This window comes from Pinus tabuliformis, chromosome 3_1 (assembly GCF_031772625.1).
Source record: "Pinus tabuliformis cultivar Carrire ecotype Pingquan chromosome 3_1, CPIR1, whole genome shotgun sequence".
Classification (NCBI taxonomy): domain Eukaryota; kingdom Viridiplantae; phylum Streptophyta; class Pinopsida; order Pinales; family Pinaceae; genus Pinus; species Pinus tabuliformis.
Window position 1 is genome coordinate 369,884,833 of NC_142301.1, and position 20,642 is coordinate 369,905,474.

A 20,642-nucleotide genomic window follows, 5' to 3' on the forward strand; every position below is an offset into this window, starting at 1 on the left:
AACCTTGGGCTTGGCTAGCTAAAAATTAAAATTAACAATTTAAATATAAAAAAATTGAAGTCACAATCTTGAAAATTCTCATAAATGTAATATCCTACTTATACATGAAACGGTAAAACAACAAATTCTCTTTAAACACATCCTTGAAAGTTACCACATAAGATCTTGCAGATAAGAGAAAGGTGTGTGTTTTTCAGAGTAGTTCAGGCTTTGCACGCCTTTATGTCATGTAACAGTAAAAGACAATGATCAAGGAGATCACGAGTAAAGAATCCAGATGACAAATAATGAATGTTAAATCACAGAGCCAATAGCCCCAATGTAATTATGAATATTATATTACCAACCCTTTAATGGAGAGTTGCAAATGCTAAATGACTTTGTTAACAAGGGGAACCTCTGAAAATTACATAATGGACAAAAATGAACTATCAGTGATAAAAAAGTTACTACATGAAGCTGAGTTCGTCAATTATAAGGAGGAACTTGTGGGAATAAAGAGTACTCATGGATTTATTCAACCAAATGCTCAAACAATAATATTTCTAATTATAGTCGCTATCTATGCTCCCACTCTCATACCTGCAGGAAGATTTACATAAAAACTGTCAGCTTCTAATAAATGTCCACAAGGCTCTAATCAAAACTATACTCATATGTGAATATCATTCTTGCCGACAATTTAAATGGTGAATTAACTTGAAGAAGTAAAACAACACAAACACAATAAATCTCACCAACCATTTGCTAGGTTGTCATATGCTGACAGATATGTGAACTTATTTACTAGAATTTGAAATTAAAGCAAAATTTTAATAACACAGCAATATGATAAATGACTATTAAAAAGAGAACTACAAATGAGACTGAGAAGTAAGGGAGACAACTAAACTATACTCATAAATGTCCACAAGGCTCTAATCAAAACTATACTCATATGTGAATATCATTCTTGCCGACAATTTAAATGGTGAATTAACTTGAAGAAGTAAAACAACACAAACACAATAAATCTCACCAACCATTTGCTAGGTTGTCATATGCTGACAGATATGTGAACTTATTTACTAGAATTTGAAATTAAAGCAACATACTTTTAATAACACAGCAATATGATAAATGACTATTAAAAAGAGAACTACAAATGAGACTGAGAAGTAAAGGAGACAACTAAAAAAGCAGGAACGTCACTTGATAAAGTTCAAGAAACCAAAACATGGGAACAAAGCATGTAACCTCAAAAGGAAATGTCTTATTGCAGGAGTGACAATCAATAGGAGTTGACTTAAGCAGAGCTACTGAGCAGTCGGAAAGAACTTCAAAAAGTAGGTTTCTCCTTCATATGAAAGGAAGTTTGAAGATCCCAAATAATATCGAAATCTGAGAAGCAGCCATAAATTGACAAACACCCAACAGCATATGGAGACAAAATTTGATCAAAGTCAATATCAAAATCTTTCTTCCGGTCTCTCTCCATTCAATCTCCAAGAACAGTTCGAGGTGGTTGGGATGGGGTTTATTGATTTTGTTAATAAATTTAGAAGACATTTTCCTACTCAAGAAAAACACGAGCAAATATATGTGAGTATTAGCCACCAAGCAATGAATGTCAATGATAATTGTATAATAAACTACAACCAACTTCAGTTGATAATTTTGGAAAGAACTCGAACTAAAATATAGCACTCTTCTCCCTTAATGTACAATTTATGGGCATCAAGAAATATAGCAATAGCGATAAAGGACATGAACAAATTATTATCAACAGAACTCTCCTTGTTGATCTGTCCATCTATCAATAATCCAGCAACCCTTCTTTGACCACCTTACATCAAATTTGGCTTGAGAACTTCGTCAATTCCTGCCTTCTTATCCATAAAAGTGGTGTCAAATTTTTTGTATTACTGGGGGCCCTCTTAATGGCTTGTATTATTTGAAAAAATCTTGGTTCTTAAGACTTTGTAAGAGCAATAAAAGTAGAACCTACAAGAACAATAATGGAATATTATGAAGGAGGCTGCACCTTAAGACTTTTGCAAGAGCAATAGAAGTCTAACCTACATGACCAATAATAGAATATTCTGAAGGATATATTCTTTCAACAATGCATTATTTATCTAGCATTATCTTTGTAGGATTTCTGTGTTAACTGTAATTGCTTCAGACAAAACACCACATAACCAAGGAACCCTAGAAAATGAGACTTCGTTTTTTGATGACTTCATTGCTACTTAGCATACAGTTTTCACTTTACATCAATAACTTGGCAATATTCCCACAATGCGGCCCTAGGATCTTTTTTGGGTTTCCCTGTTACCATCCAAAGTTCAATATTTCCACAATCAAGTACTTTAACCATAGGGGGTAACAGTTTGAGTCATCCTTCCAGCTATAGCATGCCATCTAGTGTCTAGTCAACAGGAACCACCCCTCACGTCTTATCACTTAGAGCAATAGAAATCTACTCCACATTCATTACCTCTTGATGCACCTGCATTCAACCTCTTTCCATTAATTTTCCCCTTGTACCTGAAAACCAAAGCAAAACCTCCACCGTAAGATCTACGAAAGTTTAATAAGTGTAGGAGTTTAATTAGGTTTCATACCCATTGCACATTTTGACACTCCTATCTTCTCTTCTACACTGCCTTGCCCTCTCTAGAAGGTCCTTCTCATCACCATACCGGGCTATGTCAGTGAAGGGTCTCTTCACATTCACATCTGCTGCAAAGCTCCTCATATCCATTTGTGTTGACCCTCGCCTCCTATGACTTGCATAAAGATTAGGTTCACCCAACCTAGCCCATATTTTTGCTCAGGTTGGTTCCATCCTCTATGTCCATGGGGCCAACCACAACAATCGATGGCAGTAGATTGCTCAAATGCCTGAGTGCATAGCAGTTTCTCATCTATGAGGTCATCCTCCAACCCATATAAATATCTATCCTTTTTCCTACATAGGCGACAATGCACATATCTGACCCAATCAATACCTCCTTCCCCTTGTAGCATTTCTCCCTTCTTTTCCCAATCTCCACCTCAAACTTCACCTTCTAGCAGTTATGGCCTTTCCTTCGGCACATTTCTGAACATGTTGTTAGGTTTATACCTTGGGTGGGTGCAAGATGTTCCCAAGAATAGCTGAAACCAGCAGAATGTTGCGCCAAAGGCTTTTGTTGCCAAATCTCTTGTACTCGAGGACTCCATCCCAAACAAGTTGCCAACCCTACAATTAAGAAAGTAGTTGTGTTCCCTAACCAAATATCTTGCTTGCGAGGGGTAGACAGTACAGATTGTTGACTCCCAAATCCAGCAGATACTAGATTTGCAACTTACTACATTTTGCTTAGACGACTTGTGGAGACGAAGAGGCTTTAGCTGCCACAGTTATTAGTGACATGTGGGACCAGTGGAGGCTATCTACCTTGGACGCAGCTCTAGAGGTGAAGAGGTTGATTTTGGATGATCAGTTTTGGGTTGATATCAAATTTGTTGTGGAGTTTATAGAGCCAATTTGTGATATGTTTCATATGCAAACACAGATGGTCCATGTTTAGGTGAGATTTATGAGAACATGGACTCTATGTGCGAGAGGATCCAATCCATCACAGATAGGAAAGATCCTACTTTATGGCCACAGTTGAAATCATTTATACATGGGCATTGGAATAAACTAAACACCCCACTTCACATGGCAGTCTATGCAGTTAATCCAAAATGGTATGATCCCACAACAGGAAGGAGACCTCCTTCCCAAGATAGAGAGGTGGTGAAAGGGTTTAAGGCTGCTATTAAAAAAATATATGGTTCTACAAAAGAGGCCTCTGAGATACGAACTCAATTTGCCCAGTTTTCACATGGTCGAGGTGTCTTTGGTTCACATGATGCTTTGACTGATATGTTGAAATATGTAACTAGGTTCGGCCTTCATAACAACATATGTAATCATGATTTTATGTATTTGATGTAAAGAGAAAAATAAATTTATTATTGTCATTCTTGAGGCATTGGTTTCATGCTCAAAAGAAATTTATTTATAGGTCAAGGACCCATTTAGTGCTTTTAGGGCTTGTCATTGATTCTACAAGTCAATTGAGTCATTGTCATGTATGGAAGACCCTTTTGGGCATGCTACATATTGTAAAGAAATTTATTTAAGTCATAAAAGAGTCAAGACCCTCCAAGACCTTGTCAACAAGCTACAAGAAGTCGGCCTACATGGAAGATGAAATCGACCTCATGGAGGCAATTCATACCCCTAGAAAGCCTATAAATAAGAAGGAACTTGACCTCATTTGGACACACATCCAAGACAAACGAAAGAGCAAGAGAAGCAATTCGATCTCCTCAAGAAAGAAGTTAGAAAAGGATGAAAATCAAAGGAAAGAAGAAGAAAAACAAGATCGAAGTTTTTGGGTCTCTCTCTCTCTCTTGTGCAACAAAGTTCTGAAGGTGCAACTAGGTCAGAATTCTAAAACTGCATCAAGAAGCTATGAAGTTGCAACTAGGTCGAAATTCTGAATCTACATCAAGAAGTTATGAAGCTACAACTAAATCAAAATTTTGAAGCTGCATCAAGTTGTGAAGTTGCATCTACGACGAAGCTGTGAAGTTGCATCAAGGTCGAAGTTGTGAAGTTGCATCAAGGTCGAAGTTGTGAAGCTACATTAAGGTCGAAGTTGTGAAGCTGCTAGGTTGAAGTTGCAAAAATTGTTGGGGGTCGAAGTTGCTAGAGAAGTTGTTGGAAGGTCGAAGTGTGTTGCTAGAAGCAATGTAAGGAAAGCTCATCAAGAAGGAAAGTTGACTTGGTCTTGGAGGGGTATTGGTCAAGGGTCATAGGTCTTGGAATTCATCATTTGAAGTTCTATAAGAAGAGAAGAGTTCTTGTGGGTTTTCCTCTCAAAAGGAGAGATTTTGAGCCTATATCTTGTGTCCTCTTGTCTCATTGTTTGGTAGTTATTTGATGATCAGAACACTAATTATAATCAAGTGAAAGAAGAAGTTAATCAAGTTAAGTAAAAACATCACAAGCAGTTATCAAAGTAAGAGAAATCACCTAATCTAGTTGCCCATAGATTTCTCAACATGGTATCAAATGTAATATCCCCAATTTTGTGAGCAAGGGAGTCACTAAGGAATTTTACCCAATTTTAGTAATATTATTTAAAAAGGGGCAAATATTATTGGAGAAAGGTGGCTAATATTACTTTATCGGAGAATAGCGGAAAATTATTATTTTATTAAATGGTGGCAAAAGTGACTTAGTAGAAAATGGCCCCCACCAATAAAATAATATTAAAAAATAAGTCTAGAGGAATGAGGAGAAATTATAAAAGGAGGATGGACTCATTTTGTGGATTATCTTCTACATTTGCAAACAAACACTCACTTGTACGCTTTGTTGTTTAGCCACGAATCTCTCACATGGGAGATTCAACCTCTACTTCGGGGGACCATCCGTGCCCGCCCTAGGGAGGCTGTTCTACAAGAGATTTCAGGGAGTCAGGGGCAGCAACACACATCAGTCACCAACGCAGAGAGAGGGAAGTGCGTATTTCTGGGCAGCCAGAAAACACGCAGAGGGAACTGAAGATCAGCAGGGGACTCATTGCTTGTCGGGAGATCTGGGAGCTGAGGAGGCAGCATAGAGCAAGCATTTTCGCTGGAGTTTGCAGCTAGCTGAGCTAGCTACCAGCAATTCGCATTTCTGAGCAAAGGGACAGTGCAGAGGCCACCCAACAGAAATTCGTGGTGTTTGGGGAGCAGTTGATCTTGGCTAAGTGTCATCCGAGTAGTGAGGAGTTGGATAGCAAGGGTAAATCCAACATTTTGGAGGAGTTTGCAGAGGGATATGCAGGCAGTTTGCAACAGGTCGAATTTGGCAGCCATAGCTGGGGTGAGGCTCCAAGGGGGTCGAAAATCAAAAGTCAAAACCAGCCAAATTCCCTTTTGGGTTTTGGCCAAGGAGTTTGGGGTTAAAAGCACACAATTTTTTAGGCGGTTTTAGTGCAATTTCCAGCCAGTTGAAGTTCAGCAGTGCAGCAGTTTTCTAGGCAGCACAGTGCAGATTGGTGCAACAGCTGAGCAGCCTTCAGCTCAACCATTTTCCTACCTGAGTTTGGCCCTACTTATCCATTGAGACAATCCTAGGTGCACCATTCCACTATATATTGTATTTGGCCTATAGAATTATAATAAAATGGCTCAGAAGTTCTTCATTTGCATTTTTTCTATGGGTGCTTAATGAACATTCGTTTTTTTATTTTGCTGCATAGGATAATTGCTATTATCACTTGTATTTCCTATTTAGGAACATTACATCAAAGCTAAGGTGACAAAACAAGGAAAGGCAGCGTGTATAAGGACCATTAGAAGGGATATCAAGAAAGGTCAAGGCATTAAAGAGGACATTGAGCCATCAAAAAGGGATGCATAAGGGTCAAGCAATCTCAGGAGCATCAAGGAAGGCTACCCATTTCATCTCAAGGATCATACCATCTAGAAGAAACAACAAAAAGAAGACCTCAAAGACTCTACTTTCAAGAAGAACCCTACCTCCACTAAAAGAAAAAGGGACTACACATTAGAAGCATCTTGAAGTCTCCACATTCTAAGGAAGCAAGAAGAAGTGTTGCCATCGCCATCAAGGTGATCTCCCTCTCATTGAAGCAAGGATCACATCTCAAGCATATTTGAAGAAAGACATCTCTAGAAAAAGAAGTATTGTCATCTTCAAGGAAGCTATCATCATCAACTATCATCAAAATCAAGAAAGGCATCAAGTTGAAGATATCATCATCAAAGAAGCATCTTCACTTGACAAGTAAGTACCTTTGTATCTATGTCTGAATTTGCTATTGAAATGACTTCATTCTGCAAGGAGAGCAACAAATTGGTTGGGTCCTCAAATTTCCTTGCATGGAAGAAGAGGACAAATTTGATCCTCATTAAAAATGAATTCATTGGACATGTTAAGGGTTCTATCACTAAACCACCAAAAGAAGAAGATCAAGCTCTAGCGAAATATATGAAAGGGGAAATAAGGGCTCAAAGAATCCTTATAGAATCAATCAAGGATTCCCTCATCCCTTATGTAGCAAAGCTGGAGAATTCAAAATAAATCTATGAGAAGTTGGTAGAATTGTTCTCTGTAAGCACTACAGGAGAAGTCATATATTTGAGAACCGAGTTATACAAGATGAAGGTATCAAAGGAAGAAGGGATAGCCTCATATCTTATGAGGGTGTCACAAATAAGAGACCAACTACAAGAGTTAGGGGAAATAATGTCGACAAAGAAATGACCATCGTTGTGCTCAATGCACTACCTAATGAATGGGGCAACTTGGTATCAAGCATTTACGAAAAGAAGGAAGCCACCCCATTCAATGAAATTTGGTCATCATTATGCAAAATTAAAGAAATCGGGTTGAAGGCAAAAAGCAATGTATGATCAAATGAACAAGTTCAGGCATTTTCTGCCATGGCTAGGAGAAAAGGAAAGTTTGGGAAGTTTGGTCCTAATGAATAAATAAAAAATAATAATAATTCGATATGTCAAAGATCCAACGCTATGGTTGTCAAGAACATGGTCATTTCAAAAGCGATTGTCCAAAACTCAAGAAGGACAACAAGAAAAGGAAAGAAAGGAATGAAGCACATATCATCGAAGAAGTGGAAGAACCTGAGAAGAAAAATCAACGAAGGAAGTGAAAGATCTCTACTATGATTGAGATAATCTCCTTCACTTAGTTCTTTTCAGTTTTGGAAGATAGTTATCATGGTAGGAAGCATTGTAAGTATGATAGGATGCATCATATTAGAAGATGGCAACATTATAGAAGCTTGAAATGATAGTTAAAGTAGAATTCCACATGGTTGTAGCAGTCATCATGATAGAAAGGAAGTAGGTCATGGTAACCTCATTGAAAGCATAAGTAGTATATATGGTTGGAAGAAAGTCATCTAGCATGATAGAATATAGAAAGAATTCATCATACATCATCATCATTAGGAAGGAGCATTTGCAGGATGAGGATAATCAAGATCCTTCGTTGGAATCTTCATTAGAAGGTTCACCTCTACTTGGAAGAAGCAAGTGTCTCGCTGATAATTCCACCTTGTGTTGGATCCATTATTTATAGGGATGATGGTATGGTAACAAAGGAGTGCAACATGTCAAGATGGTTGAAGTACTTTCAAGCAAGGAAAGGAAGTTGCCAAAGGAATTCTAGATGACCAAGAGAAGAAAAGAGGTATGTATATATTTAATAGACTAAGTCATGTCATCATGTGGTTGTAGATAGCATGATTGAAAGCTCCATCTTTTGAGCATGATCTAAGGAGAAGGATCTTTTCATTTGGAAAGATGCATAAAGGCATATGTTTGAACTAATTCACATATTGACAAGATGAAATCAACATAATATGACCTCATATGGAATATGAGGTGGATGACAAGATAAAGGAACTATGTATAGAAGTTGTTGGGAAGCAATATGTGAAGAAAGGAAGAAGCATTCGTGGAAGATGCAACTATAGTAATCAACATCCGATGACTAGAAGAATTGGCTAGGACATCTACATAGAAAAAATATGAAGACCTTGATAAAGTCTGTAAAGGAAGGAGACCCTTGACATTGAAAGTCTTGGAGATGTGTTTATGAATGTGCATGATGTTGATGTTGCAAGAAGCAGATGTCATGATGAAAGGCCATCATAAAAGGTAATTTTGATTTGATGTTCATTTTGATTTTTGAACAACATCTAGTTGGGTTGATACAGGGCTACCAAAAGAGAGTTGTAGATGTCACCTACAACTAGTTATCATGGGAATGGATGGAAGATCCTAAAAGAAACATGACTTGGAAGAGGTAGTTGTATGAAGGAAAGTCGGATGTGGACTAGAAGATCACTCTTTGATGCAAAGAAGGATGGCATGACTATTGGTTCAACACTATGGTTCGTTGAAAGGAAGGTGATGGATGGTCGATGCCCTATGAAGAAAAATCTAGAAGATGAAGGCTCCATAATGAAGAAGATGGAGTTCATGACATCTAAAGGAGGAGACCTACAAGCAGCTGAAGGTACCATGATCTCCACCAGAGAGAAGATAGTTGTTGTTGGTAACAAGTCCCTAGTTAAGGGGGAGCTTAGGCAAGTCCCTGGTTAAGAGGGAACTTGGGTATATTCCTTTATAGGAATGAGTATATCTTCCCTAGTTCAGAAGGAGAGATAGACACATCATTCTTGTCTTCATATGAAGAAAGAATGGAGGACTGGGTAAGCATCTAAGATTGATTATGATGATCCGAGGATGTGGTAGGGCATCCAATAGGTAAGAGTAGTTGAAGAGGAAATTCCTTGAGGATGTGTTATTCCAAGATAGGAATTGTCCTAGAAGGAAATACCTTGTGAACACTCGGGTGGGGTATGTGCCTTGAGAGACAATGATGATGGTGTCTACCAGTCATTGATCTCACCAACATTCTGCTCTGATCTTGTGGAGAGATAGAGTTGTTATTCAAGGCTTTGCTATGTGACAACGTTGGTTGGTATGATGAGATGCTCTAGTATAAGCTGATAAGAGATGGCTTACCAATCCGACTCTTCTTATGAGAATTCTTCAGTTTGAGAATGTCCAATTACCTTGTATGGATTATGAATACCTCCCTAGTTAAGAGGGAGTGTTGAAATATGTAACTAGGTTCAGTCTTCATAATGATATGTAATCACGGTTTTATGTATTTGATGTGAATAGAAAAATAAATTTATTATTGTCATTCTTGAGGCATGGGTTTCATGCTCAAGGGAAATTTATTTATATGTCAAGCACCCATTGAGTGCTTCTCGGGCTTGTCATTGAGTCTACAAGTCAATTGAGTCATTGTAGTGTATGGAAGACCCTTTTGGGCATGTTACATATTGTAAGGAAATTTATTTGAGACATAAAAGACCCTCCAAAACCTTGTCAATGAGCTACAACAAGTCGGCCTCATGGAGGCAATTCATACCCCTAGAAAGCCTATAAATAAAAAGGAACTTGACCTCATCTGAACACACATCCAAGACAAGCGAAAGAGCAAGAGAAGTAGTTAGATCTCCTCAAGAAAGAAGCTAGAAAAGGACGAAAATCAAAGGAAAGAAGAAGAAAAACAAGATCAAAGTTTTTGGGTCTCTCTCTCTTGTGCAATGAAGTTCTGAAGCTGCAACTAGGTCGAAATTCTGAAACTGCATCAAGAAGTTGTGAAGTTGCAACTAGGTCAAAACTCTGAAGTTGCATCAAGAAGTTGTGACGTTGCAACAAGGTCGAAATTCTGAAGCTACATCAAGAAGTTATGAAGTTGCATCTAGGTAGAAGTTGTGAAGCTGCATCAAGGTCGAAGTTGTGAAGTTGTATCAAGGTCGAAGCCGTGAAGCTACATCAAGGTCGAAGTTGTGAAGCTACGGGGTCGAAGTTGCTGGAGAAGTTGTTGGAAAGTCGAAGTGTGTTGCTAGAAGCAATGTAAGGAAGGCTCATCAAGTGTTGAAGAATGTAACTAGGTTCAGTCTTCATATTTATATTTGAGTCAAAGAATGAAAATGAAAATTTCATTATTATTATTATGACTTATTAAGGCATTGGGTTTCATGCTTGGGTCATCATGTTTTAGGTCAAAGTCCCCATTGAGGGCTTTGGGATTTATTCATCATGTTTTAGGTCAAAGTCCCCATTGAGGGCTTTAGGATTTATTCTAAGTCATTAGAGTCATTTAAAGTGGTATCACTCAAAAATCTCCCTGGTTGTGGAAGGAAATAACTACGGTAACCTCTAACCAATCTCTTGAATTGAAAGCTAGCCCTTTCAATCCGAAGGGGGATCCCTTCTATAACTTAGTCAAAATGACTGGTTATGTACTTAACACAATGACTAGATCTGTTGTAATAGGGTTTCAAAAATGTGGTAGGGTTTGATAGATTTCCATTGGGCATGGAGTCAAATAATTGGCTTAACAAGGAGGCAAACTAAAACCTTCACAGAGGCAGGGTAGCTGAGATACTTTGAAATTTAAAAAATGTTGAGATGAAATGCATAATAAGAAGACAATGGTATACTTATAAGAGCACCACAAGGATGAATTCTTTAAAGCATAAGTCAGAAATTTGTGACAGACTGATCATATAAACAAAGCATAGTAAATATGATTTATGTTTATTTACTCTTATCAGTCATAGAAGAATACACATATGACAACATAGAAGGAAAACAAAAACAGGAAAACACATATCCAAACTCTCTCAACACAAGAATCTCTGCTACAAAATTAGTCTTCCTTTATTAAACTTTCAGAAAATACACAGGGCACAATAAGTTTCTGATAAAAAACCCAACCCTTTCTCATTCTTTAGAAACTGTGTTTATAGGAAAGACTACAAACTAAAACAAGTTTCTAGCAAAACTTAATTACAAAATCTAAAAATAATAGTGTACTTTATCAAATACATGCATATAGAAAACTTCCTAATCCTATCTGCGTCTAAAGATCATGTTGTTGCTAGAGTCATGGCTGGAGATAAGGATCGGCAAGTTGAATTTGATGAGGTGGTATCCAAGTCAACAACTATACATAAGCTTTTTCTTCACGAAATCCTGAAAAATAGGGTCCAGTGATCCCTTCGAAAATACAAAACTGTGATAGTTGTTAGAAAATCGAGAGAGGTTTATTTAAATGGGTCTGTTGTGGACAAAAACCTCTTTCAGTTTTGAAAAAATCATTTGTTTGGAAAGTGTGCCCAAAATTATTGTGTTGTACAGGAAAAACAGAGTTTTAACTGACCATTTTTTACAAAAATGCGTTGCTACTCCTGTTGTCGGTGCATTTTCCTATTTTTATTTTCAAACACACGATAACATTAACACTCTTGTTGTCAACGCATTTTTAAATTTTCAAAACTTCAGTAATGCTGACACTCCCGTTGTAAACGTATTCCTCAAATAATTTTCTGAACTCAAAAAAGCGTTGATAGTCCCATTATCAACATTTTTTCCTGATTATTACAAATATTTTGCTGACATTGTAATTGTCAGCATTAAAAAAATTCAAACTTAAATAAATGTGATAACATAAGGAGACCCTTCTTGGGCTTTTGAATCATGTAAAAAGGTTTATTATTGAGTCAAAAAAGGTATTTGTCACATCCACACCAAGTCAGCCTCAAACTCAGTAATTCGACCTCACCTAAAGCCTATATATACAAGCAGTTCGAATTCATTTGGAGACATTAACTCAAGAAGTTCGATCTACATCAAGGAAGTACAAAAAAGTGTGAAGCTCAAGGTGAAGAAGGAAGAAATTCAAGTCGAAGGTTTTGGGCTATCTCTTTCTATCTCTTATGCAAAGTTACTGGGTTGATTGTTGGATCGAAGTTCTACTGCTGCGGGGGTCGAAGTTCTGAAAATGTTGGGTTGAAGATTCTATTGTTGGAAGGTCGAAATTCCAGATTTGTTGGGTTGAACTGTTGTTGTTGCAAGGTCGAAGTAGCTGAAAGGAGGGGCTAACTTGGTGATTGGAGGAGGTTTGTGTCTAGGTTGAAGAGTCTTGGATTATCTCATCTTAACTACTGAAGGAAGAAGTTTGACTGGGTTTTGCCCTGGCAGAGTGCCTACATCTTGTGTATCTTGTTCTTGTGATCTTCATATACATAATTTGGTAATTGTTTGATGAAAGATAATATAACAAAGATATAAAAGAAGCCACTACAATTCACAAGTAATTATCAAGAAAGAGAAATCTAACCCTAACTCTACTAGCATTGATTTCTCAACATCCAGAAGGAAAGTTGACTTGGTCTTTGGGGGGTGTTGGTCAAGGGTCATAGGTCTTGGAATTCGTCATTTGAAGTTCTATAACAAGAGAAGAGTTCTTGTTGGTTTTCCTCTTAAAAGGAGAGGTTTTGGCCCTGGCTGATAGACTATATCTTGTATCCTCTTGTCTCATTGTTCTTTATTGTTTGGTAGATGTTTGATGATAAGAACACTAATTATAATCAAGTGAAAGAAGAAGCTAATCAAGTTAAGTGAAAACATCACAACTAGTTATCAAAGTAAGAGAAATCACCTAATCTAGCTACCCATAGCTCTCTCAACATGAGGATCTGAGTGATTGGTGGTGGCTTCATGGTGTTGATGCTCCTGAGTTGCAACAATTTGTGATACGATTACTTGGACATGTAGCTAGTTTCTCATCTTGTTTTTGTATTATTTAATTAATTTAATTTACATACTTAACATTGTCTTGACTCTTCTCCTAACAATTTTCCATTAACGGTTTTCCATACGATTACTTGGGCAGGTAGCTAGTTCCTCAGCTTGTGAGAGGAATTGGAGCACATATGCTTTCATCCATTCATTGAAGAGAAACAGGTTGGGATCAAAGAAGGCTAAGAACTTAGTATACATTCATAGTACACTTCATCTCATATCGCGTAAAGACCCAGGGTACAGGGAGGGTCCTTTCAAGAGATGGGACCAATACACAGATGATGCTACATGTGTGGACGAGGAGATACAGCCAGATGGTCTTATTGAGCTACCTCTAGTTATTATGAATGAGCAGGAGGCTCCAAATGAGAATGATCCCTCCCTAGAGAGCTTGTTGACTGAAGATCTTAGTGACATGGATGACATGGCTTAAGGAAGCCTAATTTTATTCAATGTTCAGTTTCACACAATGTTTTAAAACTCCGACTCTGGTTCGGAAACGGCCGAGGGTCAGCTCCAACTCCGACTCTGAAACGATATCGTCTCAGCCGGTTTGATTTCAGTGACTCAGTCATTGTAAAAAATACATTAAATATTTATTTTTTTATAAAAACATAATTTTAAAGATTTTCATTCATGTTTCCAAGCATAAAGCTTTAGAATATAGGGAGAAGACAACATATGATCAAAGTAGGCTCATGAATATATCCATTATATCAAAATGGCACCCAGTGCACTGTCCAATACAAAGTTCATACTTAGCCACCAATGCCAAGATTCTTTTTTGCCTCAGCCTAAGGACAATCACTAGACTACAACAACAATAATACCAATTCTCTGCCCCTAATGAAGTCTCAAAACCCTTGATTTAATTCTGGTCAAGCTCCAGAACAATCAGAGGTAAATATGTATTTATTAGTCCATTGCCAAAACGTTTGCCTTTTTAAAAACATTGTATGGCTCAATGCATTGTTTCAGTTTTATAATTTATGCCACTAGGATAACCATACTTCGGCCTTGTAATTTTCAAAACTTTCTCACGGTGATAGATTACTTTAGGGCTATAAATATCCAATAAACAACAACCCAACCATTGATATGTAGGAGGCAGAACAACTTTTGACAAATGTGCTTCGGGATTTTTGTCAAAGAGTCAAGTCAGCCGAGTTGTTACTGAGCCAGCCGAGTCATTACCGATTATGCCGGGTTGTTACCGAGTCAACTGAGTCAATGACTGGCTCGGTAACAACCCAGACAACTATTATGTTTCGACCATTGAGCCGACCCAGCCAGGCATTGGCTCGGTCTGACTCGGCCGAGTCGAAGTCGAAACGGCCATTTTTTTAAACAATGGTTTCACTTTTTTGGGAATTTTGAAAATTTGAAATTCCTATTTCATGTTTGGAAATGCCTCAGGGCAAATTTTGAATGTAGTATGACAATGGACATACATTTACAATTCTAATATCTATTATCATGATTCACATCAATATGTAAATTGCAATTTCCACTTGATATCAAATTTGAAATTTCAAAGTGATTTATTTTTCTTGTTGTAAGTTGGAAGATTTCAAAATTCATATATATTATAATTTATATGCCCCCGACGAACCCACATACCCTGTTTCGAAAAGTGATGCACTCATCCCCAAACCCACGTTTCCTGGCAATGTAGGAGCAAACCCTTGTATAGGTTTAAGCTCCATCTCCTCTTAAAAATAAAAAATGAACATTTTCCTAGATTCACTAATCTCTCCAATGAATAATCATAAAATAATCCTCTCTAACAAAACTTCTTACTAAAAATACAAAGAGCTTGTTAAGATCCATAATTTCCTCCAACAGGTTACAATAAAATATTAGGAAAAAAAAAAGACAATGAAGCTCACATCTAACTAACTACAATAGACAAGGCAACATATAGTTATTCAATGGCAACAATAGATAGTTAGGAATAATCTAATCAACAGAAATGTGTTATTCCTCAATGCTCCAATAAACAAGATTGATTCTCCAAGAAACCAGTAATGTACCAAGCCAATACTTCAACCAATTCAATATTGTCTACAAATGTCAAATATAAATAGATCAAATCCACTAATATCACTGAATTCTTCTAAAAGCCTACAGAACCTGGACTATCCTGTCTTAATCGATTGTCTAATGAAGTATCCACAGTAGGGTCAATTAGCTGTAGCTCAGAATATGTAACTTCCATCCACATAAAGTCATTTGAGAAAACTCACACTAGATTTGTATGCCTTTGTTTGTAGTGGGGGATCCATTTGTTAGTTGTAGCCCTAGGAGGGCTAAAAACCAAAACCTTGTTTTTGTAACAATCCGATTCCTTTCCCTTTGCTTTTGCTACCCAGAGTCATGTCTTCCTGTGGTAGACTGCAACCCTAAAAGGGACATACCTCTTAAATAGGGCGGGTCTCAGAAAAACGGCCACTAATCTTGCCTCACAATGCCACTGAATGGCCTCAAAGTTGCCACCGAATTTGCCTCAAAAGGGGTGTCAATTTCTGCCTCAAAGATGTCATGATTTCTGCCTTAGAGATGCCATGAATTTTGTTGTTTTTCAAAGAAATGAATTTCACGATTTCTAGTTCAAAATGGAAGATAAATGAGAATTTTACTAACTAGTGTGAAATCTTTCACCACCGAATTTAGTAGAGGAAATGGGGTCTTAAAACCCTCATAACCATAGCACAAGAAAACAATTAGATTTGATCCAATTCGATGATGCTAATTTGATTCCAACTCTCCTCTATTTATAGATTTCTTCATGGGCTCCCAAATGTGAGGGGTTGTGAATGCAACCCCCAATTTTGGGTTTTTTGCCCCAGCCGACCCAACATTTACACAATGTTGCCCCAACATTGGAAAAATTGGGTTTTACCCCTTTATCAAGACTATAGCCTACGAGATTGGATAGGTTATTTCGTCCTCCCTTGGCCAATCAATTAGGAGAGGACATTACAATCACCCCTTTCCAAAATTGCTTTCCCTGAAGCAATTGCAAATTCAGATGTTGTAAATTTCATTCTCCTTCCCATGTGGCATCTTCTTCCAGTAGATTTTTCTATCTAATAAGATATTTTGAGTTTACTCTGCCCCTTAGTCTCTTTTCTTATGTTTCCATGATTGCTTTTGGAATTAGCTCCAGTTGTGCAAGTCACTATCCGAGAACCTTCTTGAGACATGATACATGGAAGATGTTATGAATTCTGATTTCTCTTGGTAGTTCTAACTCTAAGCCACTTCGTCGATCCTTCAAAGAACTTTGTATGGCCCATAAAATCTGGGTTTATCTTTTTTGCACTACTTTTCTTGAGTGTAGATTGTCTATAATCAAAGTGAAGCAGAGTCCAAGGCAACTAACGTAGTTTGGTTGCGACATGTTCTTATCGAGCCTCACCCTAGTTCAAAACTCAACTATAGAGTTAAGATGTGACAATCAGAGCACCATTCAGCGTGCATATAATCCAGTTTATCACTCCCAAACCAAACAAATTGGCCTAGATACTCACTGCATTCTAGACATTGTTGCAAATGGTGTTATTTTTTTGAAGTATTGTCCCTCAAAACAGCAAGCAGCCGATATCTTCACCAACTCCATGACGGAGGTGAAGTTTGTATGACTTTAACAATTGTTGGGCATGTGGGAAGTTGTCATCAAGGGGGGGTGTTTATGTAATGAGATCTTCCTCCATAAGTGTTCCATCTTCCTAGTCATTATTGCGAGGGAGTGTTGGAATGTCACTTTGGAAGGCAATAATGTTTAGGTTATGTCTGAAGAAACTCTAATTTTATGTAAGAGGGATATATACTATATCCCACATATCCCACATTCATCATGGAGTAAAGTATCCTTGTAATAATTTATAATATAAAGAGATGAAATTACACTATGCCACATGTATTATAGGGATGTAATTTCTCAATACCTCTTAGCACATAATAAAGGTAAGGGAGTCACATAAGACATACAAGAAAAATATATGATAGTCTTACCATTGTAAAGTGGTGAAATGTTTATGGCGGTGTTCTTTGTAAGGTTGGAGATTCTAAAAATAGTAAAGACACTATTACCTTTTCGTGGATGTTTCCCCAATTGGGATTTTACCATATAAATCTGGTGTGTCATCTTCTTTTTTGTCTCATTTTTTTCTTTGATTAAATGTTGTTATGTTGGATAGGAGATTAGATTAGCAAAGTTTTGTTTTGTTTATATTGAAAATATGTTTCTACATATTTTCAATATAAACAAAACAAACCTTTGTTAATCTAACCTCCTATCCAACATAACAACATTTAAAGAATGGAAGATATGAGAGAAAAAAGGAGAGGACACAAAGTATTTATGTAGTAAAACCTCAAAATTAGGGACACATCCACGGGAAGGTAATAGTGTCATTACTATCTTCAAAAATCTCCAACCTTACAAAGAGCACCACCACAAATGCTTCACCATTTTACAATGATAAGACTATCATATATTTTTCTTGTATAACTTATGGGAAACCCTAACCTCTATAATGTACCAAGAGGTATTGAGAATTGCATCCCCATAATACATGTAGGATAATGCAATTTCACCTTTACATAATAAATTATTACAAGGGCATTTTACACCATGATGATTGTAGGATATACGTCTTTTACATGAAATTAGTGTTTATTGGGACATAAACTAGAGATTATTGCCTTTCAAAGTGACAAATCCCAAGAAAATATTTCTTTAACATGTAAGATATTTGTCAACAACTCCATGGTGCAATAGCCACTGGCTAGTACAATTAAATGATGTTGCTTGTTAAAACAAAGTACAAGGGGTTTCTATGATTTTGTTTCTAAGGTTCTAGTGCTTAAAAGCATACATTTTGACCAATTTTTTATATCCTTCTCCTTGCTTGATTTATTATTAAAAATAAAATAAATAAAAAAGGCTAGACGTAACCTATACCACTTTTTTTTTTTTTTGAACTACCCTCCTCTTATCACAAAGAAGCTAGCTCACCCACTTTTAGCATCATAGAGGAATCATTAGCACCATTCAAATTGGTCACCTTTGACTTAAAAGCCACGAGTAGGGGTTATCTATTCCACCAAAGTCATCCCAGATCGCCTAAATATGAAAGAATACAATGCAAATGCAATTTTATGCAATTGAATCAAAATAGCATTCATGCAACCATGTGAAGCTTAACTACATGCAATGCATGAGAGAACATGCCCTACTTAGCCATCACTTTCATGAGGGAGTTAACTTGGCTTAGTGGAGTAAATTAGCTCATAAAAAACAAATGGAGTAAACTAGCTCCTAGAGAATAATAAATAGGATCTACTATTCAAGTGCACTCTTGTTCCTATAAAATAGGATTCTTGTTCACAAAAAGTAGTATTTATCCCCACAATGTAGAGAGGAGCACCCTTGTCCCTAGAAAAATGGAATTAGCCTAATATAATTCCCTAGAAGTAAGGGATGACGCTCAAGTGCACCTTGAGAAGGATAAAATTATACATGTGAAAGAAAATTATAAATGTACACCAATATCCGCCCTTAAACCTAACTCGTACCATGAATGAAAAAAATTCGTCTTCACAATATGAATCCATGTTATGTACCCAAGTACAAAAAAAATCCCCAAACAGGGAAAACTCAATGAAAAGAACACCCCCCACTCCTCCCTCCCCCCACCAACTCTCACCCAAAAAAAGAAAATAGAGGATAATGCGAAGTAGATTAAGCAACTTGCTCCTAATTATATTTCTCCATCACTACCAAGTGAACTCGTAAATTATGAACTCTTGCTTGATGAAGGATTTGGTAAAGATGTTTGCAATCTATTATGCAGATTGGCATTATTACAAAACAATAAGTCGATCATGAATCAACCCGTAAATGTAATGTGTGTGAATTTCAATGTGCTTGGTACTCTGCCTTTGAACCAAATCTCTAAAGATCTGGATGGTACTCTAATTGTAACAAAATATCACTGAACATTGGATACCAAACTCAATGAGAATATGCTTCAACTAAATGGCTTGTGTTGCTAACTTGCTACATTCACTACACTCTCTATGCTTTGCCTCTACAATCAATAAAGTGATGCTTCTTACTTGACCAACAGAAAAGATCGAAACCAAATCTAAATACGTAACCAAAAGTGGACTTACAATCTATGTCATTGCCCAATGCCAACCCAATTAAAAATTGTGTAACCAACTAGATCAAGAGTGCAATATGCTGCATAATGTATCCCAAAACTGAGTACCCTTAACATGGCGTAGAATCCTGTTTGCAGCATTCCAATTCATGAAGTTCCTATATGTATCTGGAAACTACTCTAATAGCATAAGAGATGTCAGGGCTAGTGTGGGTGAGATAAAGCAAACTCCCATCTAATTCTCTCCACCATGTACTATCCACCAAATGTGTGGTACCTACTACCACAATCCTCAAGCTAGATGCTTGAAAGAAAAGATGTTGCAACAGATGTAGCGTCCCTAAATTTTGGATTTTTGTGCAATATGGTTAAGGGAGATCTCCAAAGCCTATGTCAGGCAGATCAAAGGAGCATGATTACACCATCGGTGAGCCTAGCAAGTTTGTAGGAGTTTTATGGGGCCTGAGTGGTATCACTTACCATATTTCATCATAAAGCTCAGTTCCGCACAATTCGCTCTTGGTTTCGTTGCATTCTGGCGATTCCTGTATAAAGGGGTTAATAATAGGCATATTTCAATCAATTACGCTCAAAGTGCTATTTGGAGCTTATTATTTGGAAGAACCAGTGTTGCGAAAATCGCGATAATATCGAAAAATCGCGGTTTTTTGAAAATGGCGATATTATCGCCCAATTATTACGTGAATTTTTTTTGCAAAAAATCACGAAATAATCGCGATAACTTGAAATTATCACGATTATTACGAAAAAAATCTTGAATTTTTTTTTGCCGATTTTTTGAGGAGGAGGAGGTGACACAACCTACCCAGGCTACCCCTGTCACCAGTAGAGGACGTGGTCTACCTCCTATAGCTCCTAGTTCTTCAGCTTCTAGAGCACAGCAGAGTCCACTGCCAACTCCATCGGCATCTACATCTAGAGGGAAAGCTATTGCATTTTCTCGCAAGAGGGGCAGAGGAAATCAGTGGTATTAGTTATTTGGTTCATTTCATTGTATATGACATTATGACTCATGATATGAGATACATTATTATATTTTTCGTTGATATTTTGAGGCTGAGTTGGGACTCAAGAGTCAGGACTGACTATTCAGGACATGATTCACTATTATGTGTGATGTAGCACTAGAAATGATATTACACATCTTATATACTAGTTCTTTTATTATATTTATGTGTCAATGTATTTATTTTATGTTATAGATGCTTT

At 37.1% G+C, this 20,642-nt stretch overlaps 1 protein-coding gene across 1 annotated transcript in view; it reads right to left on the reverse strand.

Annotated features, from left to right (window-relative positions):
- Window positions 1–288: 288 nt before the first annotated feature.
- Window positions 289–20,642, reverse strand: part of LOC149187249 (cytochrome c oxidase copper chaperone 2-like) — a 57,234-nt gene continuing 36,880 nt past the window's right edge. The window contains exon 2 of the mRNA XM_089411328.1: window positions 289–582. Coding sequence (XP_089267454.1) covers window positions 577–582 — 6 coding nt within the window. The 3' untranslated portion in view covers window positions 289–576. The remainder of the gene's footprint in view (window positions 583–20,642) is intronic.